Source organism: Megalops cyprinoides, chromosome 6, assembly GCF_013368585.1.
Source record: "Megalops cyprinoides isolate fMegCyp1 chromosome 6, fMegCyp1.pri, whole genome shotgun sequence".
NCBI lineage: Eukaryota > Metazoa > Chordata > Actinopteri > Elopiformes > Megalopidae > Megalops > Megalops cyprinoides.
The window spans coordinates 27111777-27139553 of record NC_050588.1 but is presented as its reverse complement, the minus strand read 5'-3'; the positions used below and the strand labels follow the sequence as shown (position 1 = coordinate 27139553).

General features: G+C 39.9%; 1 protein-coding gene across 4 annotated transcripts; it reads right to left on the bottom strand.

Moving 5' to 3' along the window:
- Positions 1-272: 272 nt before the first annotated feature.
- On the bottom strand, positions 273-21695 carry raf1b (Raf-1 proto-oncogene, serine/threonine kinase b). Of its 4 annotated transcripts, none has more exons than XM_036530211.1 (18): positions 21258-21695; positions 12740-12969; positions 11512-11624; positions 11154-11256; positions 10894-11051; positions 10045-10137; positions 8334-8487; positions 7569-7628; positions 7027-7051; positions 6691-6800; positions 6415-6532; positions 6158-6242; positions 5676-5852; positions 5023-5069; positions 4593-4711; positions 2863-2994; positions 1776-1910; positions 273-1245 (listed from the first exon to the last, which is right to left on the bottom strand). In XM_036530211.1, the coding sequence occupies exons 2-18, from the start codon at positions 12941-12943 to the stop codon at positions 1105-1107; spliced, it is 1974 nt and encodes a 657-aa protein (XP_036386104.1). In that variant the 5' UTR covers positions 12944-12969; positions 21258-21695; the 3' UTR covers positions 273-1104. The 4 variants fall into 4 exon arrangements, with proteins under 4 accessions (XP_036386104.1, XP_036386105.1, XP_036386106.1 ...); XM_036530212.1 differs by having other exon boundaries at positions 6691-6797; XM_036530213.1 differs by lacking the exon at positions 7569-7628 and having other exon boundaries at positions 274-1245.
- Positions 21696-27777: the final 6082 nt, after the last annotated feature.

Genomic DNA, 27777 nt, shown 5'->3' with positions numbered 1-27777 from the left:
TGATTCTGGTACATAAAACTCATCAGGTTTGTGGCTACTTTGTGGTTTTCTTTGAAAAAAAAAGCTTTTTAGTATCATATTTTATGTGTTGTATATTAATACATTTGAGTTGTACTTTGAATTTAAACTCCTGTTTAAACCTTCACCTTCTGTGATGTTTTTTTTCAACTGAGTCATTCAAACAATGTATTTAACTTAAATTTATTAAAATGCAATGGATAAACAAAGTTTTCATCAGGTTTACAATGTTTATCCTCTGTAACAAGCAATAGAAGACCAAAAACAAATGAAAACCCCAAAATCACTGAAAGACACTACAGAGAGCAGTCATTCTCTGCACTCACATTTTCCCATGATAGTACAGCCCAAGAAAGACAGCTTGATAATTACCTTTAACAACCCTAAAAAGCAAACCATGAACCAACATCCTGGATGGGAAAGGGGAGACAGATCCATTGTTCATGACTGTGTGTACACAAGACATAATATATTTTCTCAATTACATCTATGCCCACACTATGCAGATGTCTATACTTGCACATTTCAAATTATGAAATGTGTTGCACTTCCAAAATAATTCCTCTCGGGAAAACACCAATTTGAATGTGATTTTGGTATTGTTTAGCATCAGTACAACTCCAATTAAAATATGGCCAAGACCTAGATGAAAGTTGCTAATCAGAAAGGTGTATTTTGGACATGACAGAAATGGACAGGGTTGTAGAGAATTGTCTTGCTTACAGGAACAAAAGGAGGATGAGGAAGTTGGACATCTTGGAGGTTCTGAAATGAGCTTCACTCATTCCTCGAAGATGCGAAAATCGTCTTTATTCTGTAACTGAAAGTATCGGGTGTGTGCAGACTGCAAAGTATCCTTTCCACTTGAGACTAGTATACAGGACATCAGGGAAGACAAAGCGCTAGACTTCATACAGCACAAGTGGAGAGTGGCCTCTGTTCCGGTCTTCTCATCGGTGCCGTGCTGCTGGCCATGGGTTTTGGTTACATATGAATGCATTTACTGAATTGCACTGTTCTTCTGTTTGTCAAGCATGTTTTCTCCTCATGAGGAATTTGGCTTGGCTCGGAGGCTGAAGGGTTGTGCTAGAACACAGGCAGCTTCGTGGAGGTCAAAGTGCAGGAGTTAATGTCCTCAGTGTGCGAGGCTCGGTGCAGGGATGGCTCGGAGGCGCTGCGGTTGATTTTGGGAAGCGAGTGCTGCAGAAGCTCTATGGATGACAGTATCTAGGACCCAGCCCAGAGAGGACATTAGACATTCGATAACGTGTAGGCACCACTCCCTTTTTTCAGTAATTACCAGTCAAGCCTGAGCAGCTTAGCAACTCAATACTTCCTCCCGTTTGTTACTGCTGCTACCTCATATCGGTGTGATATAGTGGTGGTGATGGGAGCAAATTACAGAATAATACCAGTCAAACCTTGCTAAGTCCAAACAGACTTTTTTAGGATGTCAGCAGTAAGTATCAATTCAAGTGTATCCTCACTAAATGTAGACCTGCATTTTGACAAATGAGGTTGACTATACATTGACTGTAATTCACACGATCTACCTGTAGTAAATTGCCCAGAATCATGTGCCATGTGTAAGGCATATAACTGATATTTATAATCACTGTGATTGTGTGAGTAAGTATCCTTATTAAAATCTAAACAAATTTTTCTCAGAGATCATAATCAGAACATCTTATTTGTTTGCAATTTACCACAACCTCATTACCCCTCTACAGACAATATGTCTGTAGTTAAAAACCTACCTGAGGGAACAGAGGCCTCTCATCTTTGGACTTCTTGATGCAGTCAGCGACCAGCCTCTTCATGGCTTTGGGGCAGCTCTTGTACAGCTTGCTCAGGTCTGGAGACAGGTATCCCCTGCCGACCATGAAGATGATCTGGGAGGAGACAAAAGGGCAGTGGGCGTAAGGCAGTGCTGTTCACCACCAACAGTACAGGAGAGCGGGTCGCCACCTCCACACACCGGGGCAAGGGGCAGGAGGTAAGGCCTCACAAACAAAGAGACTCTTTTCCTGGAGCGAGGCTGGTTGCAGAGAGTCTCAGAAATTTGCTGGCACCGGTCCACTGCCGAGGCTGACAACAACAACAACAACAACAACGAAAAGGTACAGGCCCGGAGCCAGGGGTTTACAGAAAGAATGTGCAAAGAGACGGCGTCGATGCCAGCGCAACAAACAAACCGGGTGCAGGCCCAGCTTGCCTTATCCTGTGGTCACGGGAGACAAACAGGGGTTTGGACTCCCAGGCCTAAATTTAGTGCTGCGGCTCCAGGGTGACCGCCCTGGCCACACTGTGGGCACCACGCCAGGCAGAGATTATTCTTTCCCAGGAGCTTTCTGCAGAGCTGCCTGCCCCACAATCTACATACACTTGAGCCAAAGGACACAGGCTGCTCCTCCATGGGAGCAAAAAACACAACTCCAGTTCTTCAAGAGTGCCAATTCACTCCTGAAGAAAAGAAGACGTTCAATCATCTGACACCAGCCCCTGGCTGAACTGGGGTGTACTCATGCAATTGGGAAAATTATGTATCTATTGTAGGTTTCTTAATTTACTGTGACACTGAGTGGTCTTGTGCCTCACTGAATACACAGAGCAAATTCCTTATCATCACAGTTTACAGATATGCAATTTACTGAAACAATTTACAGGGTCAAAAAAGATAGTGGTGATGAATTCAGCCTTGCCATGAAAGTGATATGTCACAATTCATCTCCACTCACTAGCAATATAAAACCACATAAAGTTTGGTTCTTACTTTTTAATAAAAATTAAAGACATTGCTGTAATTGCAATTAGTTTTCTGCATGCTGCGTTTCATGCTTTTACCTGGTCTCGGTTGGCTATCATTGAGTAGGGAAGCTCCCCTGTCATGAGCTCATAGAGCACAATGCCGTAGGAGTACACGTCCGACTGGAAGCTGTATGGGTTATTGTCCTGCATCCGTATAACTTCCGGGGCCTGGGAGAGAAGAGCCATGGGTCAATTTCTCTGGAGAGCAAGCACACATATACTAAGTGAAGCTGAATGAAAACTCTGCCCCTTTGATAGTCTTGTGTGAATCAATGCCGAAAGTCTTGGGATTTTTTCCAACTTTCAGACTAAGGTATTTCAACATAATTTATTCCTTGAGGTATCAAATTTCCACTATAGCCTGTCGCTCTGCCAAAAGGCATCCATTTGGTTTTACAGTCCTAAAAGCAGACACTGATCACTACTGAATTTACTGCAACACAGTAATGCAGTCGGTGATAGCCATACGCCATATGCATCTCAATTAAGCTGTGTGACATCTTGGAAATTCAGTAAGATTAAGAAAAAATGAAATGATTGAATATGAAAAATTTTTATGAGGCTGGTGGTAAGCTGGTGCCATTGGCTGATGTCAATAAAGAAAGGTTGTTCTTAGGCTTCAACAAGAGTGTTTTGAACAAACATTCATCCTTTTCTGCAGAATCAGGCAACTATCTCCACAGTCACTGAGACAATTCCAGAGAGCTGCATTTCATCACATCAAAGATACCACCTTCAAGTCCCCCCGTGAAAGAAGAAAAGGTTTCACAAACTACAAACTATGACGGCAGATGATCATCCCGTGAGCATAGATATTTTGGAACAGTTCTTTAAAATCAACCAGATCTTGTAATGCTTTGATCTTCCTTTTGTACTATGTAACGAGACATAGTGGGTAATAAGTAATGTATATACTGTGTATTGACAAACATGAAATAAGAAGGAATTACAGAACATCAGTATAAACTCTACAAAGCATAATCTTTATATTGACATCTTTTTCAATTACCAAAGCTTATAAGCAGCTGTGGGGGGGGGGGGGGGGGGGGGGGGCATAACATCATGTAGCCTTCTATGATTTTATGGACCAAAAAAAAAGACCTTTTAAATGGCCAAACAATTTGATGTTTTCATCTGTTTCTCATCTGAAGTAAACTGACTTCTGCTGTAATACCTACACAGTGCTCCCAGCAGTTGTCTGCATGCCATATAATAATGTGCTCTATATTCAGCAAGCGGTGAGGGCACGTTTGCCAGTTTGGTTATATGATGCTGAGCAAAAATACATATGGTTATATTTTCAGAACAAAATCAATTTTAGACTAGATGAAACGAGCTTGCTCCATTTCCTAAAGTGTAAACATTAGTTACAGCTATTCTCACAGCACTGCTACACTGGCAGCAATGCTGCACTAAAATAGCACTACCAAAAATACACACACACACGCGAACACACACTCGCACACACTAACACACATTAACACACTCAAACACTCACACACAAACACACAAACACACACACACAAACACACAAACACACTCAAACACACACACATTTTAAAAGATCAGATGTCCACATCTCAGGAGAACATTCCTGAGATAATTGTTAATGTGAAAAATTCAAAACATCACAGTCACCTCCCCAGTCCTGTGGTCATTCAGGGCTGAAACAATGACCTGTTGCAGACAGGTCTGTGAAAGCAAACAGCTGCAGAAGGTGATTAGGCTGGTTAATGGGCAGCTGTTAAGAGCTCTGCCTCGCTCACCATCCACAGTATGGATCCAGAGGGCTGCTCCACCTGGTGGGAACCGCTCCAGCGGGCTTTCACTGTTGCCAGACCAAAGTCCCCAATCTTTACCGTCAAACCTTCATGCAGGAAGATATCTGCTCTCACGTCAAAGGGAAACAATGCCATGTGGATCACATTCATGGATGCATCAACCAATGCAACCATTTTGAATATTGCGCCTGTCCAATACATTAATGTCTCTTCAGTTAATTAGAAACTGAATTAATTTGGTACACATGGCAAAATGCCTTCAATTGTCCATCAGTGCATAAGGAATATGTATGTCACGGTTTACTGCAAGCTAAATGTTTCTGCAGTTCCCAGTGGAAGCTAATGACCCACAACTCTGTCATTTATACATCTGTCTATCTTACTGTTACACTTACAAACCTCCTAAAAAGGATACTGTTTGATTTCATATCCCGGTGGATGATATTCTTTGCATGTAAATAACTTGAACAGAAAAAAATAAAAAAAGATTAGCATACGTAAATCATATTAAATCACTAATTTTAAATATTTTAACACACAACCAACACTGAACTGACAAGAACAGACAGAGAAGACAGTAAGTCTTCATTTAATCTTCATACCTGTGCTGCAAAGTTACGGTTAAAGTTATGTCTGACATATTCAGAACCATGACCTCCTCAGACAAGACCTAACAGCCAGTCCCCAAGAAAATTTTAATTTAACTGTAATGGCAGAGCTCTTGAGCTTAGGAGCTCAACTGCAGAGCTGAGCTGTAACTAAAAATTCATATTAATGTCACACATGCATCAAACCGAAACAAGGAACAACTATTTGCAGGGACCACATACTGACACTATTCTGTGGTTGGGGAAGCATTTCTTTAGGGTCCACTGACTTGACGTTGTCACAAACCCTTGTATAGCCTTATGGAAAAGCCTAACTGTTTCATGCAGCCCTGGAACTGGATGTTCAGTGGAGCTTCCCTTTGGCATTTATTAAAACCCCTACAGTCTGTGACTGCCTGAGTGTAAAGTGATGACACCGCTTGGCCTTTTGTGCTGAGACTGTCCTCGGATGGTGACTCACTCCATGCCCTGAGCGGTCTGCCTAGCAATATCGATGAGCTGGAACATCTGCAGGTTGGTCTCCTGGACATGCAGGTGCTTGTAGAGGCTGCTGCCATCACACCACTGCGTCACAATGGCAAGGTTGTCCTTTGTCATGTAACCCATGAACAACAGGATGTTGACATGTCTGGTTTTCCTGTCATCAGGAGACAAAGACGAATTATGCCCCAAAGTGACAGGAGATCCAAAAGATTTAGTCTGTACCACACTCTCATATATCCCCCTCTAGAACTGCTTCTTGTAGCAAAGTGTTTTAAGACCAGGCACAAGCTGTGCAGAGAGATGGACAATGAGATGATCAAGAGTAAGCCCATTTGTATAAAGAGGCTACCAGAGACATGCCAGGAGTGATTTGTCAAGTGCCATTTTCATCACAATAGGCACAACGTTAAATTTAACATGGCTGACCAACCAATCCTCATCCTTCATCCCAATATTCACCTCAGAACTGCCACCTCGTTGCGGAAGGCCTGGAACTGTTCTGGCGTAGGATCCGTGACCTTTAATATCTTCACTGCTACATCACCTGCCAAAGTGAGTTCCTCTGTTTACTATTCACCCACAAAATATGATACTATACATTGAGCCTGAAGAACAAATATTTTTTTAATATCTCACTGGAATTCACAGCCAAAGAGTCTCATCACACACTGGTTTAGTGACAGAAGAATATTTCCACAGCTGCGTGTAAGCCATACCGTGCCATTTCCCTTTGTATACCGTCCCAAAGGAGCCGGAGCCAATCCGTGAGAGCAGCATCACCTCGCTGGCTTCAATCTCCCAGTAGTAGCTAGAGTCTCTCTTATCCCTTGGCCGCTGGAGGACAACACACATCATTAGCCAGAATTCTCCACGGAGCACCCTATGTGCTCTCAACAAGGCAACAAGGAGCTGCTTAGCCGATTACTGTAAAGCTATCGCAGCAGTTCAGTGTGGGTAATGGTGGCACTCCCCTCACTTAGTACTGTACTCACAATTCTGTTCTTCTCCTGCGTGTTGGAGGAAGGTGCCCTCTCTCTATGCGTAGGTGCTGGTGTTTTGGACTGGGACCAGCCTGTGGGGCTCTGATTTGGTGGGCTTCCTGCTTGGGTTCAGAAAATGAGGACAGCACCATTTGCATGGGATTAGAACAACTGATCATTTTGTTTTCTTGCAAGACTCTCCAGGTAAGAAAAAATGTTGTCAAATTTTCTTATTTCAATCGTGATAATGCAACCAATATTTTTCTCAGATACAGGAACCGTGAAAACAAACCACATAACCTTTGATATCTACATATATTGTGATTTAGGGTGTTTAGAGTGTCTTACCTGAATCATGACATCTCATGGCATCCTTGCAATGAAAAAAGAGAGATTAGATGCAAATTAAAGGACAAAATACCATTTATTACATACTGAACTCTCATTCAGAAAGGCATTATCTGCATGAGCAACATTAATCACTTTCTGAATTTTGGTTATTTACTTATTTTTTTACTATGACTACTTTGTTTGACCAAACCATAATGCACTTATTTTTCAAAGTTTAAAAACTAAGTCTTGCAACACGTGCTTAGAGTTGAATTGCTTAATGCCTTCACTCAAAGTTAAGGACAAAATGCATTATGGTCACACTGAATCTAATCCTCAGTTAAAAGCTGGAGCGCTTACATTATTCTATGATGTGGTGTTAAACCAAGGCAAGCAGCCAATCAGAATGAAGCTCTACCTAAACTGCAAGCAAACATCTCAACATGGACACTTTCAAACTCGACTTCTGGTTCAGAATAGAGGCCTGGAGATCCTTACTCTTAACCATTTCATGGTGATCTGCCTTTAATTAAAGTGCCGGAGAAGCGAACAATACCTACTCTTCTCTTCAGGCAAAACCGACGGCACCAGGAGCTAGGAGAAGCATTCAGGCAATCTAGCTACTCCCCGTGACGTCATGACACAGCAGGACAGTGAAAAGAGGAGGAAAAGGGACAGAGTGAAGGAAAGGAAAAAAGAAAAATGGGGTACTACCTGGGTGTCTCCTTTAATCACTGTATTTTTACTTTAACAAAAAAAACCCACAATAGGGGTGCACGGGGAAAGCCAATCTGTTTAGGAATTTTGTGCCAACTTTTGCTCTTAATTATTTAATTAGCTTAATCCTTAACATCAAATTCCTTAAATGAAAACCTAAGACTGTGCTGTATTCTGAACTTATCCATTTTAGCATGGCTTAATATACTGTTACTAACGCATTAGTTCTTCTTTCAGCCAGGTACTGGCTGAAAGAAGAACCAGTGTACACTGGCCCTCCGGGAAGTGAACTGCGCTTCACACCCAGGTAGCTTTCAAAGCCCTAAAAATCGAATAAAGAGGGAAACAGGTGGGAAATTAAGCAGGATGGGTTCTCAGACTCAAGAGTAACAAAACCAAAATCAAACAAATTATGAATTGCAAATAAACTTAATACATTTAAAGAACAGAAAAAGGAGGTTAACACAAAATGCATGGGATTACTCTGGTGTAAATGTAGCAATATGCTTTACATGTTATGTAAACTAAGACTCTAATCTAAGATTGTCAACTGGTGGCACTGAACAGAATGACACCAAGGAGGTGAAGGTGCTGGTTAGGCTGGTTACCTCTATAACACTGTTGTCAACAGGCATGGTGGTGCTGACCATGTGGACATTTGGTGTGGACGTTGACCTCTGCCTATGAGAGAGTGCACCCCCTGAAGGTGGGTAGGGTGCAGTGTAGTTGAAGGCATGAGGGGTAGAATGTCTGTGTGCCGAGCTGGAAAAAAAAAACTGGTTGTTGAAGCCACAGTGGAATTTTAAAAACAACCTCCATAAAGGACTGCTCCACACCTATCTTGCAAATTAGTTTCTCTCGGTTCCTCTTTGGAGCTCACCCATATTTTTTATGTTACTTCTCACAAAAGGGACAAAACACTTAACAAAAGAAACAATGAAGTGACTGTACACATTTCCACACCAGACGTCTGCAAATTTTTAAGTGAATTGCACTGCTGAATTGGATGTGAAAGATGAGAGAAACAGACAAGCCATTTGTTATAATTAGCTGAGGCTGCACCTCATGATTACTGGTTGTGATTACTGTAATTAGGCCATCTCACACTCATGGCTAAAGCATCCACACGTTCACTGCAGCCGCACTGACAGCATCCCTCGGCAGTCTGTGGTACACCCTGATTTCTCTTTTCTATTTTGCTGCGCTGCTTTTGGTTGTTGGGACACACCCTTCAGAAATGCTGCTTCTCTCTGCCGAGAGCAGACTGTAAGAGGGACTTGTACCAGACCACACTGTAGCTGTGACCATCTGCTGACCTGCTGCACGAGAACCTAAAGAAAGGGAAGTGCTCAGTGCTCCACCTCTGCGCTCTCATTCATCACACTTAATATAATGCATTGCCACTGCAGTCATTTCACCAAGCAGAGTTCTATCATAAAGGAAAGTTGCAAGAGCAGCATTCATGTTGCGTGATCTTGCAGCCCAAACAGCAAGTCTTTAACTATGTGCAAAGACGCCCCACTAGGACAAGTGGCAACAAAGTGATTCACTTCCTCTTCTGTCCGTCACACTCTTTACTAGTACAGATCTGGGTGACAAGCCTTCACATCAAGTGGGAACTCTCCCATTAGAGGAGGCCACTAGCATGTGCGGCCCTCCCGGTTCTGCAGGGCCCTTTCAGATGCTATTGGGACTTTGTGGATCAAGGAAATTCCAGCTGCTTGGCAATTAATCTGCCCAAGCTGCAAGTCATGGCTGTGCAATGTCAGTGTCGTTCTTCCAAATGCAACTCTGGAAAACGGTTTGAAAGTACGTTAGTTGAAAAATTAATCTCCCTTCCTGTAATTTTACTCGTAAACCCTTTCCTGAAAGAGCTATTTGTTAGTGAATTCTCATAAGCCGTGAGTCCAAACTTCCCTCTGCCTCTACTTCCACAGTAGTAGGAACTCCCAGAGCTGAAAGCTTGGCTGGATCCACACCCCATAATTACACAACACTGAGCCTGAACTTTCAGTGCCTACTTGGCCCTGCTTTCATGTGCACTGCTCTCCCACTCCCATATTTATTCCACAGATTAGCACTCTCCTAACACTTGGGCTGTGCCCCTGCTGGGCTAACTAAAATCTCACATCATCAGCACTTGCAATTTTGCATACTCCAGTGATTCAGCCACACAAGAGAACACAAGAGACTGATAAGGATTAATCCTAGTTGTTTCAATTTCTCAAAATGCAGAGGCTCTCTGCATTGTGAGTCTGCTTGCACACAAGGCCAGTAAGCAACTGAGACAGAAATGGAAATGGCAGTGGAGGGACTCACCTGACAGGGAAACGGGATAGGGAGTCACGCATGCGCCGGGAGGTCAAGGGGGGGAGAGATGGACCCCCACTTTCACCCGGAGTGGGGAACAGCCTAGGGGCAAAAAAAAAAAAACAGAGGGCAAATATCATGGCACAATCCTTTGTATGAGTTCCATTAAAAAGATATGAAGCTAATGAACTATACACATGAAATTACTGGCTTGTAAGGAGTTTCATTAATGATGGATATGGTCATGTCCCCCAGTGTAAAAGGTGCAGAATTAATTACATAAGCCAGATAAAAGCCTTTTGTGCTGTGCCCTTATTTTCATTGATAGTCATCTACAAAGCAAGGTCTAAACATGGAGAAACTCTGCATGCAAAATCCCGTTTTCAATGACAGTGTCAGTACTGTTTGAACAGTTCAACAAATGGAACAAGGTAGAAAACTGTACAGCCTTTCCATGTCAGCTGATTTAGGGGCATCAATTCTTACATCTACTTGAAAAACCTAAATGAGTAAAAAATTTGCTTTCTTTTGCCTGCTGAAATGACAGCATTGTACTGACATTAAAAGAACCTTTACATTGCAATCAATTTCCTTGCTGTACCACAGAGGAATGTTAGAGCCCCTTAAAAGAATGAGGTAAAAAGAAGAGTTGGATTCAAGTTTAAAAAATACGTATTTTTTTTAAAAAAGATCCTTTTAAATAACATCCCCTCTGTAACAGAAAATAGAATATTTACATGTAAACGAGAACCAGCTCAAACAAAGTATAACTGAAGTACAAATGCCACCAGGCATAGGATTTGCCCTACACTTTAGAGTCTTCCATGCTGTGCTCACAGTATTCATCAGGAAACTCACAGAAGTTGTCTGATGTTGCTCCAGTCCACACACATAGTGGGGACTTTGGTGCTGCAATGCTCATGGAATTTGTAGCCACATGTTTGGCAACGGAAACCATTCAGGAGAAACTTCTGACATATATCGCAAAAGGCTAACTTCAGAAACGTTTTCCGAACCTGTGGAGAAGGAAATTGAGTAGATAGTCAGTCACTTTCCGAATATGACTGGGTGCACCACGCTGTGAGGGAGACATTATTGTGGACTTCAGGAACACTCACAAAATTGTGCGTAGTCAAGGGTACATGATCTAGAACTTCCACTACCAGGTCCTCCCCAATGAGTGAGGTAGAATCCGTAGTCCAATCCATACGGGATTTTCTGCTACAGAAAAAAAGGAAAGATGAACAGTGAGACACCAGAGTGAACTGGCAGAAAACACAACCTGGGCCAAGCTCACAGCAAATAATCAGCCACTAGAGAAATTCATTAATGAATGAAAATAAGTTTTATCCATTAATCTAAAACACACTACTGATGAAGAAATCTGCAGGATGCCTTGATTCATCCAGCAGATGGGGATTTCTCAAAAGCATGCCAAAGTAAAGGCGTACAGAGCTGTGAGAAAGTAATTCTTACTTTTTCTGTCCTGGGTGCAATCTGAAGACAGCACAACACTCTGGCTGGAGCCCCCTCACCTTGAGGGCTTTGATGAGGCAGTTGTGCAGGGTCATACCTGGCCGTACGTTCACCTGTGGGACAATACCAACACCTGACATGAACAATAATGCACTGCTGAGAAACACTGGACTTTATTTGGTGTATTATTTTGTGAGGGAATTTCTGGCATTTTGACCCATTTTATGATTGCCAATCATACTATGTTAGGCTCGACTCATTACAACAACCTCGGAACTCAAACAGAAGCACAGGATAAGACTATTGCAATCCTCTGATACACATGCGCCACAGTGCACTACAGTGAAGTGGCTGTTGATTGGAAGATCAGCACTACTCTACTGATACCAACCATGCAACCTGCAGGCACCCAATGGGTCACTGGGTGACAAGAGTTGTGGGGTGAGTAGATCCCTGGATGACCTTTATTTAGCTGCTGTGGGCTCCCGGTCATTGTTGGCGGATTCTAAAACCAGGGCCGTAGTGCCCAATATACACTCATGGCGAGCACCTTGCTGACTGAACTTCTGGGGGGCCCATTTCTTTAGTTTTTTTGCCACTCCTTGCATCTAGTTGTTACGTTATGTGTAGTCCAAGTCACCAAACAGGCCAGGTAACATATTTTAGCTAAGACACAGATGCCGTCTTAAAAAGATTTGGAAAAAAATTTGCAACATAGTGGAAACCTCACCTGAATTATAACACAGCTACAGAACCCACACCAAAATTAACTCGGAGATCACCATAACTGGAAAGAGACCTGGCTCTGACGACATTGTTAATGCTTTGGGGGATGATGGACATTAGCTGTGTAGACAGCTACCTAGTGTTAACTTTTGACACACCCTTATGCACATGTACAGTATTCTATGCATTTCTGCCTGTTTACTAAGCCACCCAAGAAGTTCATGCAGTGGAAAAAATCACCCTTTACACAACATATCAAGATTCAAATGGTATCCAACATGATATAAATAACTGTGATTTTGTGAAATCAAGCAATCTGGTGAAGTGACTATAAACTGCCTGGGCTTCTAACTTTCTGAAACATTTCAGGATCATTTTAGGATCAGTCTGCCAAATGTTTCATGACAATCTAAATTTATACATTGACAAGTTCGTAGAGAGCGATTTCATAGACTGAATGAAGGGCCTAACCTACAGCTGGTCCGGGACATTGATACTTTACCACAGTGCGCTGCTTGTTGGGCAGGTAGACTCGGATAGTGCTGCTTGTCTTGGTAGAGTCAGCGATTTTGCTGTCGTCTGATGAGCGCCTTTGATAGGCAAAGCCTTGGTCGATAGTAGGCGACAGACAGGGGTCCTCAAACACGGAATCCTTAAATCCAAACCCATTACTGAGGGTCTTCCAGGCCCCTTGAATGTGCTCCATTGGAATAAGCAGCTGGCCTTAAAAATCTAGAGGTGAAAAAAGGGAAATAGGAGTTAAACAGAGATTTAGCCCTTTCAGCCTCTGAAGTACCACTGACATAAATATTTGTATATTTTTAAATTTAAAAAATATGCATCGTGATTTGTTTCTCCAAATTCTCGTTCCCTAGCCCACTGAAGCATATTGATGAGTAAAATTGATCCTGGGCAGCTGTGTGCACATACATCATTTTTTATAATGCTTATTAGTCTTATATTTCAAAAAACACTTGCACCCCCTTGAGACACTTGAAGCAGTTTCAGCGAGAAAATGCATGACAGAGGAGTGAATGATTGAACTACATGCAGTGTTTTAATTATAGTTTGGATTTGTGAATCAGCAAAAACGCCGCAGAGCTAAATTACCACATGGTGATGACGAGATGATGCTGGTGATGAGACATTACATGGCTGTTTTGCTTTACCTTAAAAAGTTTAACATGTCACAGCTATTTTGACTGGTAAACCTCTCCACTGTGCCAAACACATCGGCACATATTGTGATCTGAGGAGATCCTCAAGTCACCAGTGTGGTAGAGGGTCCAGCTGCTGCTCAGCACAGTACCCCATCAGTTTGGAGTCTAATGTATTGGCATGCAAGGCAGAAGCCGGCTTAGTCTTGGACTGGAGCGCACGCCACCCGTGTTATTACAGCTGTGTTTAGGGCTGTGATCACTTTACTGCCCTGATCTCAGTGCAGACAGAAAACGATCACTGTCAACACATAGGGAGCACAATGGTGTCTCACTGTCCAGTCTCATCCAGTTAGCCCTCTCCACCAACCGCGGTCATCTGCCCTTAATCCCCGTGCCCCGCAGGCTGACCGCTGCCTGCTCGTCACCGCTGGCCACATGTGCTGTGGTCATTCTGACGCGCTCCAAGCCACCAATCACCGCGTGGCCGACCCAGTTCTGTCAGCAAAACCTTCCCTTTCGCCTGACGTTTTTGACAACAGGAAATTCTTCTGAGGCTCAAGTATTCCAGGAGATAAAAATGGAGCATTAAGGCATTCCTCCATCTCAGGATGCTAGAGCATCAAAGAATACAAATGCGTCCCGCCTGATGGGTGTCATGAAGGGAGCTTCGTTCGTTCGGTGCAATATGGAGTGGCACAGCAGCACCCACAACAGATGACGCTTTGTGCTTGCCGCTCAGGAGCGGGTGTGTGGTTTCTGGCCGAGTGCCAGGCCTGTCTCCCACTCCTTGTACAGTCCTGTGGTTTATTAACTGGGAGGTGAACCCTTCATGAACCCCAAGCTCCTCACAGTCTCCTCTAAGGGAAATATTCGCAAGACAGCAGGACAGGGGCCCCAGCAGCCCCAGCAGCCCTCTGCCCACACCCGGAGGGGGGAAGGGACATCACCTTCTGGCAAACAGCCTCCCAGATATCTGCATTTTCACCTGACCCCATTATGTTTATGGTGGAGAGCGCCTGCAACAAGTGTGAAAACAAATGAATGCATAAAATGGTTGAGCAAGCTCAGGAGAATTGTTATGCCACGGCGGGCATCAACCACATCATTAACGTGCTTGCAACTGACACTTTCCTCTGCAGGGGTCAGATGTTAAGAGAAGGTCTGTTTGAATTTTACAGTGGAATATAAACAGAGCTGGAGGTCTGCCGCTCTGGTGGAGTCCAGTGCAGTTAATGGCAGTGGAAAAACAGGCCTCACAGGGACCTTATGAGCCGTTTAAATATTCACAGGGAGGAACACAGCAGCGTAAAACAGCATGAAACAGACTTGCATTATAACTTTTAACAAGAAACAAAGGCAACAGGCAAGACACGCAGGGATGATAATATTGACATTGTCAGCTTTTCTGTAGATTGTTCCATTCAGTTCTTTCTTTAAGTGATGTTTTCTTGGCAGGGCATCTATAAATCTATCTGGGTGTTACCAGTCTTGCAACCATGCTCTTGGCGTGAAGTCGTTTTTACAGCTTCTTCCTTTTATCTAAAAATGACTGAAAAGCGTAATTTCAGCAAAGTTTCATTTTAACAATGAGTAATGGCATCTTACTTTAATGTGTGTAGCAAACAATGCCACTAAATAATACATAATAGAAAGATACAATCCTCTATATTACAAAGCAGCACTGAATGCTCAGTTTTATTAAGGTGATTTACTCTTTTAGACTCAAACACTTTTTTATTTTATTCTTTGTTTTTTCATTTAGACTGATAATCTTTAATCATTAGTATTATTAAATCTTTGACTATTATTTTAAAGTTAAATATTACACACTGGGTTTTGCACTCTGTTTAATTGTAAATTACACAGACAATATTGTTATTAAGGGTCTTTAGATTTTTGAGGGAAAATAATTGCCATAGCAGTAATAATGTTTAAATTTGTTTAAATGTTTATATTATACTATACATTGACTTTGCAAATTTTCTGCAATACTTCCTGTTTTACAGCACTAGAAAAAGCCACTGGCTACACATAAGAGACTGCTTAAGGTCAAAGACTGCATGCTTGTGTGCTATTTATGGTTATAACTCAAGTCATACGTTTTTTTTTTTTTGTTTGTTTGTTTTTTTACAATGAAACACTCCAATATCAAAGCTCCTCCTCGTCTTAACTCTTGAAAGCAGAAGTGACAAAGCACAAGTGGATTTAATCAAAAGGACATCATGACCCAGCACCCATGTGCACACTCAGAAAAGTTTTAACATTTTTTCTATACCTTCAAGTGGAAATGCGCTACAGAGACACTCAGCTTTGTTTTAAGGACAGGAACCTGCCTAGCTGGTCTGTACACTTATCTGAGATATATCAGTTTGGCAATCATTCCAACAATTTACTAACCACACAGGAATAACATCACAGCAGACATTTGTGCGCAGTGTGCTACCAGATCTGATGTTGGGTAAAGGGTAGACCAGGGCACTGCTGTATGATTAGCATTCTGCTTGAGAGCTCTGATGCTTATTCATGAACAGGTCATGGACAGGCCATTTGCATTCCATTGTTTGAAGCTTCACAAGAAGCCTGGACCAAGCATATAGCACTAACATTTGGATATGCGGCAAAAACTGCACTACATGGAAAATTTTGATCCACCATGCAATTTCTCTCTCTAAACTTGAATTCCAGCTTCAAGCACAGTATCAATAACCTTTTTGATGATCAGTAAATAATCAGGCATTGTCAGCTCATTCATGCATTTTCAAGGCAAGATATTAAGCAGCCTAGCACTATAAACGAACACCCAAAAATATAATTACATTATAAACCATATCCCCTTTTATGTTTCATATCTGTATTTGTACTTTCCTCATTCTTGAAAGTCTTTAATTTCCCTGCTCCTCAGTACTTTATCAAGAAGCAAACTGAAATGAAAGGTTTAAAAGCATGCCACTGTTTATTTTTCTTATCCAAACTCCCCGATTGGTCATAATTAACTTTCTTGGCATTCACAGTAGATAAGCTATTAAGCCTGTCTATTCACTCGCTTCAGAGCAACTGTAAATACCTTAAGCACAAGTTGTGGCTTCAATACGTGATTACAGGGATAGAATCTGCCTATGCTCAGACCAAGCTCAGATAGTTCTTGGCATGAATTCTGTCTGACAGCAAGCACTTCGGCACTGGACGCTATACTCCTTCAGAGTGCCAACAAGAGAAACTTTCAGAGAGGAGCTTATGCCAGGCAAAGCAGGTGGTGCATTCACAATGCCTCACACGGCACAAGGTCAACAACAGTGCTGAACTAAAAACGGAGTATGACCCACAACCTGAACACAATAGGACTGTGTACTGTACATAAGTAAAAAGTATGAAATGTCACTGCACAGGTCTGGCTGTGGTGAGCGCATCACTGTTCTCACAGAGTAGCATTGCCTTCATCACCCCATTGGCATTTCATTTTCACAGGATACAACAGCTGGAAGAATGTAATATTATTGTACATGCACTATCATCATCATTACAATTAAATTTACATTAGATTTTCATGAAGATGGGAGATGTTTCCCACAACAGCTACACAACTCATAGCTACAGTAAGGTGAATTTGTCAGTTGTGCAAAATTAAAAAGACACCTCTATGGCACATTTCAAATTTGAGAAAACAATACTCGTCAATAACTGCGCACTTTTCCTTGGTGCATCAAATGTTCACTCTTTCTCAAGTCACAATAGTGTCAAATGCAGACAGTGAGAAAATTTTCAGCCCTGACATTTATTTCAGAAGTGCAAACCATCCAGATACATTAAATATTCTCAAACAAAACAGACTAGCTCACTTGGCATTTACTCATTCATTCATTCATTTATTAAGTATCCACAACACTCAACAGCACACTTTCTTCTCATCAAAACATATGGTTATTATGAGGTCCTGTACCATTCACAGAGTACTGTGTTTGGATGCTCATACCTACTATCAGGATGTTCATCCCAGACATATAAAGCCAGCAGTGAAAATCAGGGCTCTGATCAGATCAGGAAAGAGGCTGAAAAACCCTCTGTGCACACAGACAGTGTTCCTTTATTTCTTAGCTAAACTCTCAAAGTAAATATTTACGAGGACTGGTTGTCTAAAACGGCAGCTGTAAGCCTGTGTGTTTATATTGTTGGATTTGGTAAGCACAGGCCCTGGGAGTTAGCACTGGAATTAGGGCAATTCTATTCTTAAGACGTTAAATCATTTGCAATTAAGTATTTGCAACAAAAGGGGAAAATGTTACTCTTTAAAATGATATCACAGTTTGCCACTTTCTAAATCAGGCAGCAATATAATTATTATAAAACCACAGTGAAATCATGATTTTCAGACTGTCCATGGTTCATAAACCAATGCTCCTTAGTCCCTGATGTTAACATCTGGGATGAGGACTCCGTTATGCCAAGATCCAGTCAACTTTAGAGAAAACAACACATCATAACATTTGAGTGTAGCCATGTAAAATGATGAGTATAAGATGAATAAGTGAAAATAAACTCAATGACTCTTGGCTGAATATAGATCAAACCTTACAGAACTGAAAACGAAGTACTCACAAAAAGTTAAAGATAATGAACATAAAACATTTTACTCTTTAATTTTTGTCTGTTTTGTCTGTTGCATGCTAAAAATGTTGATTAGAAACAACATATTTAAAAAATGTCAAAATGCTGTCATTTGGCTTTTTTTACTGAGACAGCAAATCCATTCCTTTCACAGTCAAGGCATCACTGGCTTGAGGAGATGTTTTGTTGAACTTTCATAACTCAGTAGCTGTGAAATATTCCTGCAGCACAGAACATGGACTTCACAACTTCGGCCTCTACTGGTAATCACACTTCCTTTGCAGGATGCAAACTAGCTCAGTAAGTCTTATACCAGGACAGTGTTTATGAATCTCAAACTGCATGCAAAGTAGGCAGTGAGCCAAATGCTCCCCAAGTTGCTGTTTGTTCAGCTTCATAATGGTCTAATGAGCAGCTTAGCCCTGTGACAGCAAGCACAAAAACTCAGAACACTTTTCATTTAGAATACTTTACATTTGGAGTTGACCAATAAGCTAGTTTCAGAAACCAAGTAATGGAGATGGGTTAAAACAGTAAAAAAAAAAAAAAAAGTCAAAAATACTAACAATGAGAAAAAGATAACATGTCTGTGCTGTGCATTTTACTCCTTCAATGCAAAAATAATTATTCATCAATAAAAGTCTTAGACAACACTTTTAGGTACAGATGAGTATGTTCTCTTAAATTAAGACAAGTGAAGGTATTTGCTTTTGCTCAGTTCAAGGTCCAATAAAGTGCAAAACCTACCCGAAAACATTTGGGCAAACTGTGACATGAGCAGATACACAGTGAATTTGGCTCAAGATTGTCACAGACAGCATGTTAGCGTATTCCCCAATATTCAAAACATTCCTCACATCTAACATTTTAAGATTCAATGGATTCAAAAAACATCAAATATTACAGTGAGAAAAGGATCTGGTCCAAATGGCAGTTGTCTTCTGACCCTAACACGAGGATGGGGGCGGGGACAGAAAGTAGGAAGTGTGGGGAGACTATTCTGTGAAGAAACTTTTTTACACTTTTTGGCACAATTTTAACCTGTGTGTGGGATGTTTACACTGACTAAGATGAATCAAAGAAATATTCATTTATTTATGTTGATGCTGGAGGGACAAAGAACTTAACCACACTTATCAAAGTTAACAACAGAAATCAATACTAGTTTTGAGACAGAGCTAGCCATTTGCACAGATTTTTGCACAGTGGTTCTGCCCACAGAAAATGATGTGTTGACCGACCACATATCCACAGTTTAGCACAGTGTAGCACATATGTAGTAGCATTGTATCAATGCCATTACCTCATATTTTCTACATAGGGAACAATATCCCACAGCTTAAACATTACTTTAGCAATTGCTCCAATTCAGAGAAATAAGGTTACCAAGATTGGCTAACCCTCATAAATAAAGCCCCCTTGTTCACAATGTTTCCTGTTATGTTCTGTGACATCTAAGTGTTTTCAACACAAACACAACCAAAACGGACACACACCTTTGAATATCTAGGCCTAGTTTTTAACTTTCTCCAGGCCTTCCTTTTCACACACTAATATATAAAATTGTCTGTTTCTCACTCTTAACATTATGACAAAATCCATGACTTGTGATTTGCCTACTGGCAAATTTGTCCTCTGAAATCACAACTCATCCAATTGAGAAAATGTAACACAAGTTACCCTTCTTCTAAGCCAATATCTTTTTCTTAAACAGATTTTAATGAAACGTATGCTGACTGGAAATACTGTTAGCTGACTGCCTTTTGGGAACTCCTCTAATATTCAAGCAGAAAAGACAAGCAAACAAGGCCTAAGAAACTGAGCATTGGAGGATCTGTTCTAGACTACCAACAAGCGAAATATCAAATTGTTTCGCAAAGTCTATTATAACGTGAGAATATAGTACACAGATTTCAATTCAGCTTTTTAAACACCCTTAAGACCCTGCAGTTTCATCTGCACCTACCTTTAACCTCTAAGGTAAAGTGGTACCACATGTGCTCCTGAGTTCAACTGCCTGCTACATACGAAAGGCACTGCTCAAAGAGGGGGCTACCACCACTTGGCATGTGGAGTTAAGTCAAAAAAAGTCCTGAAGTACTAAGGACTATGAAAGGCTAGGACTGTTTTAAAAGACCATCATTTAGGCTCTGATTTAAGCAAAAACAAGAGGTTTCTAAATGAGTGTGTCAATTTTAAATTACAATATCAGACAGAGCAATCACATTTGTCAACATAGTAAAACCACTGTTCCTTTCAAAATATTCTAAAATCCCCTGTGCGTTGGATACACGACTAAATCTGTTCTGTACATCCAACAGGATGACCAAATTGGTTTCTTCCAGCAGCAGACTACTTACGATTAAATTTATTTCCCATCAAGCTCATTAATGTTGAACCTTTACATTACAACTTTCTGCAGACGGTTAATCTTGGCTACAGTATGGATAGTGTCCCACGCTGTCTACGATGTAGCCTACAGCAAAATGATTGAACGTCTGCCTCAGTTTAGACCAGCATAAAGCAATCAGAGCGACAAAAAACTGTCCGAACTGTGCATATTGTGGTATCATTCAGCCCACTATGTTTAACGCCAAGACAGACAACTGCAGACGAGTAACACTACAATGCCATTACCCATCTAATTCGTGAGTATTTCAGTCGATTGCATCGTTGCAATTGATGCAACTTTACGAGCGTTATTCTTTCAACGCTGTTTGCACCGAAGCCAGACTTCTTTCATGACATTTTCTTAAAGGATCATTTGCTTGAAAAACAGCATCGAGAGCGTATCCCAGAACTGTAAAAACAAATGCTAGCAAGCTAACAAAATAGGTATGCCCAACAATAGGGTAAAATGAACGTTGCTTTCAAAACCTGTTTAAAAAAGGAACTCTACAGATATGGACAAAGGCATTTGCGTTTGCGTTTGCTTTGTTTTAGAATGTTTACGAACGCTCAGATGTTGCTGTTTCTGTTACGGAAAGACATTCAAATGAAACAATGTTGCAGTGTTTTCAATCATGACAGTATTATGGGCCATTTTCTGACCGATCCGAACTGCTACAGCAGCCCTACTTAAAGCTATATGATAGCTATGTTAGCTAGCTACGTAACAAATTTTGACGTTAAAAGCAAGAAATAATATGTATACATATTTAAATGTTCAAGAAAATAATCAATTAAAACAAACAAAAAGACGAAAAGTAAATCAGTCAAAATGGTCAAGATGCATTGCACCGCAAGAGGAGAACTTACCAAGGAAAGTTGGAAAACTTCAGCTCCGCCATAACTATCGCTAGAAGAAAAAGTGGCGACTCGGTGACATCATCATATTTGCAAATTCACATTGGGGAGAGAAAGAATAGCGAACTGTTTTGATCAGTAGTCCAGATTAAGCCTTGTGTAGGCAACGGGACGTCACAAAAATCGCAAACGTGAAAAACGCGACGGGTGTTTACTATGCTTTTTAAATAGTTTTTCTGTGCTTTAAATAATCCGATGTTTTCACAGTGTATATTTTTGTAAATTGTTCTTCCGCGAATTGCAATGCTTTTCTTAGCCACTTTATTTTTATTTTATGATTTTTAAAAACGGCAACAGTACACCTGAGTGTCACATGGAAACACGAGCAAAACTCCAACACTCGTGTGCTTTTTCTGGTCTAACAAGCTGGACGAATCTTCACAAAGCGTTGGTCATACACCTCTATGTCAGTAAAACGTCGTTTAGTGTTTTTTGTCAACACGCCACTATTTACTCGTTTGCCGATGCTTTTTGGGAAGGCAAGGGGGCTTTCAGTTTATGTTATGCGCCTGTCTGACGCCTGTGACTGAAATTGGATATCCTAGTCTTGAGGAGCAGGAATTGCTGTCATGTACTTCGCGTTACATGAGTACACAGTTTGCCACTCATTGGTTTGCTCCTTGTCTGTTTCTTTACTTTGAATGACAGAATTTCATGTATGCCATCAACGTGTGCCACGGGTTTTACATATACTTACGGTGAAGCGGGGAATCTGTAGTGTAAACGAAGAGAAAGTGTTAAAGTGTTAAAGCACTGTTTGGCATTCTTGTATTGCATTTTCCCCCTATCTTGGTGTCTAGAGTCAGTCACCAATCTATTGCTCTGCGTGTCAAGAGGTAAACCTGAAGTGCAGGCTGTAAATATTATTGATGGTGGTCAGTGGTTAATCAGATTTGGCAATGGAAGTTGCATATGTGCGTAGCCTAAAGGCCGACAGACTTTCACAAGTGCACAATTGTTTCAGTCATGTGTAGTGCAGTAAAGCTCTATCATTTTCAATACTGATTAATGTAAGCTCAGACCTCATTGTACTAAATGTTGAAAGCACGAATTCCCATCATAACTTTGCTTTCTTTCCCAGCCTTTGTCCTGCAGTCATATCCTAATTGTCAATTTCACTATAGAAGGCGGATTTAGCTGCTAATTAAGTACTTACGGTGTATGGATCTTCTATAATTTAACTGCCGTTACGTCTTTATTACAGTTACATGCATTTGTTTGATCAGAAAGAAGAAAAATGCATTTTTCTATTAATTTGAGTCCCTTAAACATATTTCAAATGTGTACAGTGTGACCTAAAAGAATTAATTGAAAGAGTGACAATTTTACCGAATTACAACTCAACAAGCTGAAACAGGTGCAATATGGCTTACATGGATGCACACTGCCTAAATTCAGAATTCTTAACAATGGAACATACATTAATAGCTAACCTACACACATACCAATTCATACATACAGTATGCCCATAACACACTAAGGTACAGCAAAGAATGAACTGACCAAAATTACTGACAAATTTCAAAATTGAAAAGTTTTGAATTACTTGACTTAATCAGTTACTTCTTTTACAAATACCTGACACTCAAATTCATCAATCATAATCTTGAACCAGACAAAGTCACCAACTGAGGGAATCACACCTGCCAACTCACTGTCAAAACCTTTTAATCGTATTTACATTCACAAACAAAAGGCTTCTACTATCTAGTGCATTTTGAACTGAGAACTCTGACTGGCTAATTCAGTTATCCCGTCATGCCCTGCACAATATCAAAAATATGAATCATGAGCAGAACTACATAAATTCACTGCAGAGAAGTCTAAATATGTGAGCTGAGTTCAAACTATTCTGATCTTTTTTCTTCTGTTTTTTCAGACATCAGAACATAAGCCAAAATTACTCTCAATATATACCGATGTGGGGAAAATCAGTGGCCAATTTATTCATCATTTTCATCAGAGCAATGGTTTGCTTTTGCTTGTTCTTACTGCAGTACAACAGTATTAGATTTATGCTCACTTCTTTTTGTTTCACTGTTGTGAATGTTTAGATAAACGCTGCATTTGGTCTTAAAGACTTACCTGCATGCGTATGCATGAGATTTTGCATGATTTCTCCCTTTTTAGAAATTATTATATTCAACTGGTTTCACCCAGTAACTGTCTTTGTGCACTGAAGTCATTCACTATCTCAGCATTCCATTTTTGGATCTGGCTCGAACTTTGCCATAAGATTTTGCCAAAGAGTCAAACTGAATGTAGAGCGTTTTAGGTAATTTGCAAACCACACCATCATTTTAAAGATCACAAACAAAAAAGCAGCCACATCACATCAACAAAAGGGTGAGCTGACAAAAGGCAGCTGAGCCAGTTGATGCTGTGTATTTTATGCTGTAATTTAAACTGCTGTTATGTGACATAGATTGTTAAATGTCACTCCAGCAGTTAATGTGAAGATACTACATTTTAGAATAACTACATTTTCCGTTGATGACTAGAATAACAGGTAAACTTTCCAAACTGTGAAGGTATAGTAATACTTCATAACAAAGGACACTGTATATACTGCTCTGCATGACACTTTCAGTGGTGAAGACCCCACTGCTCACAAACCATAATCATTTCCACCAGAAAATGTTCAACATACTTAAATATAGGCTGCAGTAAATATGTGTTTTTTTTTTTCAATTGGCAGGATTCTTTTATGATGAGCCATCTTTGCAATTTGTGAGGTTTTTTTAAACAATTTTCAAAAGTCAAATTTTACTGGAATGTACTTCATAACCAAAAATTCTGTGATTTTTGTATATGGATGACTAGACAGGGAGTAGAATATATAACCAATCCTGTTGTTATGTATCAAAGGAAAGTAGCAGTGCTGAGTAAGTTGTAAGTTTGTCTTTACATTTATGTCAACTTTGACGCAATATTTATAAAATTTTGTTTGTTAATATTATGCAATTAAACAAACTTAGAAATACATATATGTTATAATTGATGTTCACTAAAGGTGAACAATGAAATGAATAGCATTCTATGTTTTACAAGTACAACCCTATACAAAAATAATACGTATATTGAGACTGTATTTTAGAGAATATATTGTTAAGCCCAATCAATACATTGAAAATATATAAATCATTGCCATTTTTGTATAGTGCAATGTATTTATGCTTTGCATTAATATATTTTAAATGCATCTGCAAGATATTGGTGTGCTGAACAACATATTGGTCCACATATTATGATAAATTTCATTGTCACCTGAGAAATGTTTAATGAATATTGCACAGGAGAACAGCATATAAGGAAGGAAATCTATGTAAATACATTTTTAGATTATTAATTGTATTATATGTTTTTAATTTTCAAGAGAGAAACCAAAACATACAACCATACAGTTCTGAACAGTCAAAATATATCTGTGGCAAAGGGCACCATCCACTGGCTGATTTGAGAAAGTGCTGACAGTGACAGTATGAAGTCACCATAAACAAGGTAACATGATATTTTGCACTGGAATTTTCAGATATCAGATCAAGAATAAATCTTTCTTCCACATTCATTATACAGCAAAAAAAAAAACAAACAAAAAAAATAAATAAACTATTATTTAGCTTATCAGTTGTTCATAAAATTGGTCAATTTTGCAATACTACACCATTTACTCAGTTTTACTATAAAATATAAAATGCAGAATTTTTTTAATCCTTTGATGATATTCCCTTCAAAATGGAGAAATAATATTATTCAATTTAGTGAAGATCATGCACATTACTTGCTTGAAAAATGGCTTCAGCAAGTCATCTAGAGTTTTTTTTTTATATTATTCCAAATGATGGTGCCTGCTGTACTCAGCAAATATTTTCAGTACTGTAAAATAATCAAAAATGAATTACTTGTGAATTTCAATATTTATGCATGTCAATACAATTATGAATGACACTCAGAAAATAATAAATGGTCTTCTGTACTTTTGTCATCTACCAAGGATATCAATAGATCACGTGAACAGTTCCATTTTGTGGTAGTAAATAAACCATCCCAAAGTAAAAAGCAAATTTATAAAAAGCAAATTATTTAATTATACCTTACAAAGACATTCCCCCCAGTAATATTTTACAAGGTTAACTTCAATTCCATTTCCTACCATCCTAATATGAAAATTATTTGTTCTGAAAAGCTATTGTCTCAGTAACTGAGCAATACAGATTGTTTAGTCAATTCTTCACTCACCTGCTGCAGCTGAGGTAGGTCTCATGCCCAAAAATAGGGTTCCTCCCCTGCAGGTAACCACAGTTGAGTGGAGGAGAATCAAACATAGTTGACGTGCGGCAGTACCATTCACCACCCTCCTCCCATAATGTTGTTAGATAGCCACATATTTCTCATATTTCCCCTTTCGAAAATGCTTTCCTGTATCAGATAGCCTAATGGCACTTAGACATGAAATCCCTTAAGAGTTTTCAAATCCTCATTTTCCTCTCTTCTTCTTTTTTGGAGAGAATAAGCAGTTCACTACCTTCTGGATCATCTGCAGTAAACAGTAAAGAAAATGCAAACCTCATCTCCACAAATCCCAGGAAACTACTAATGCAAACAGCTCACATGGTCAGGGATGGGAGGCAAGGCGGGGACAACTCAGAGAGAGCCTCACAGTGGAGATTTAAGGTATTCCCTCCAGCTTGCATCATCTGATTACCACACTGCTGACAGGAAAGAGAAAAACAAAGCAGCCATATGAGCACATGACACAAACAGAAATGTGCAATACATACTTTTCACAGCACAGTAACCTTCTTTACAGCTAAAAGGAATTCAAGACTGTGAAAAAGACACATAGCACATGGTAATAATATAATTCTTTTGATGAAAACCACAGCAGAAACAAATGCCTTCATTTCTAACTTAAAATTGAACATTCACCTCAGATCCTCTGAGGGAGTAAAAAATATACTGAAAATATTTTTGGCATGAACGCTGCAGATCAATGCCTCTTTATGAGGAAAACATGTGTTTTTCAATAGCTTGTAGTGGATTTATGACAATACTAACAGTAAACACTACTTCATTTTCAAATTTGAGTGTTAGTTTTCCTAATATCATTCCAGTTGTATGCCCATTTTTGTGATGAGATAACCATGTATGTCTGCAATTTTAATTCAAATCATTTGGGTTACATCAAAATTCAATAAAATGTTATCATGTACATAATAATGGATAAAAGCAGGTACTGTCAAAATTCAAGTTACAATTACATCCTTCAAAATCTTTGACAGTAGACATTTTCAGCATAGAGTAATATTTAATAGTATTAACCAAAGGAGCAATACAAATTGAACACAATTTGCTCAAATGTATTAACATGTAAAATATGTTTGCAGTGCCTTAAAATAAGAATTGAACTTAACTTACTTAAATGGCAAATGATTTTTAAAAATGTCCCAGGATCCAAACCACCTTAAAAACTGAGACTCTATGTATTGATCTGCTGCTCTGACACTCAGAAAGGTTAGCTTAGATGTTCATCTCCATAAGTGAAATCACTAACTGATCAACTGGATCGCCTCGCACAGCAGGAGAGAACATCTTTGTGCGACCATGATGATGCTGGCAAATGCACCAACATAAAAACAGCATAAGAAGAAAAAGTTACAGAATAACAAATAATTTATCTTAAACGTCTCATAAAAACAAAATGTGGAACCCAGCACACTGAGAGCCACAGAAAACCAACTGCTCTGCCCAACACACCAGTATTTCATCCAGGCTAGTTAAACTGGTATTTCTCACTGCCCTAGCTGGCGTCCTCCCTCTCCCTCTCCCCCTCTCCCCCTCTCTCCCTCTCCCTCTCTCTCTCTCTCTCTCTCTCTCTCTCTCTCTCTCTCCCCCCCCCCCCCCCCCTCTGTCTCATGCGCACACACAAATACAATGCAAAATTATTCAGACTGAAAATGAAGATGGAGGAGATTTGGTGTTGTTAATATGGTAAACAGAAACAAAGGACCCCTAAAACAGTTAAACACACATCCATTGCCACTCAGTATACAGAGAAAACCATTTCTGAAGTCAGCAGTTACAACAATATGATTCTTCCAAGCGATGAAGGCATCTCCTTCACAGCGGCTTTAAGGTCAGTACCGTTAACATAGCTGAACATCCAATATTAATGACTACCCTGGGTGACTCTACATCTTTTCCCTTTCAGTTTCAATACTGAATACAATAAAACAGAATATGTTTGCACAATTTGCAACCTACCAAATGACTTAATCACAGCATTATTTATAGATCTACATTATGCAAGACACTTTCTACTCATCAGCAAACCTGCATGCAACATTAAATCAGCAAAATATCTGCAGTCTTCAAAAACCTTAATCCTAAAAAAAAAAAAAAAAAAAGTTACAAAATCAGAAACAAACACTTCATTCAATATGTACACACCCTACTTGGAACAGCAGTCATT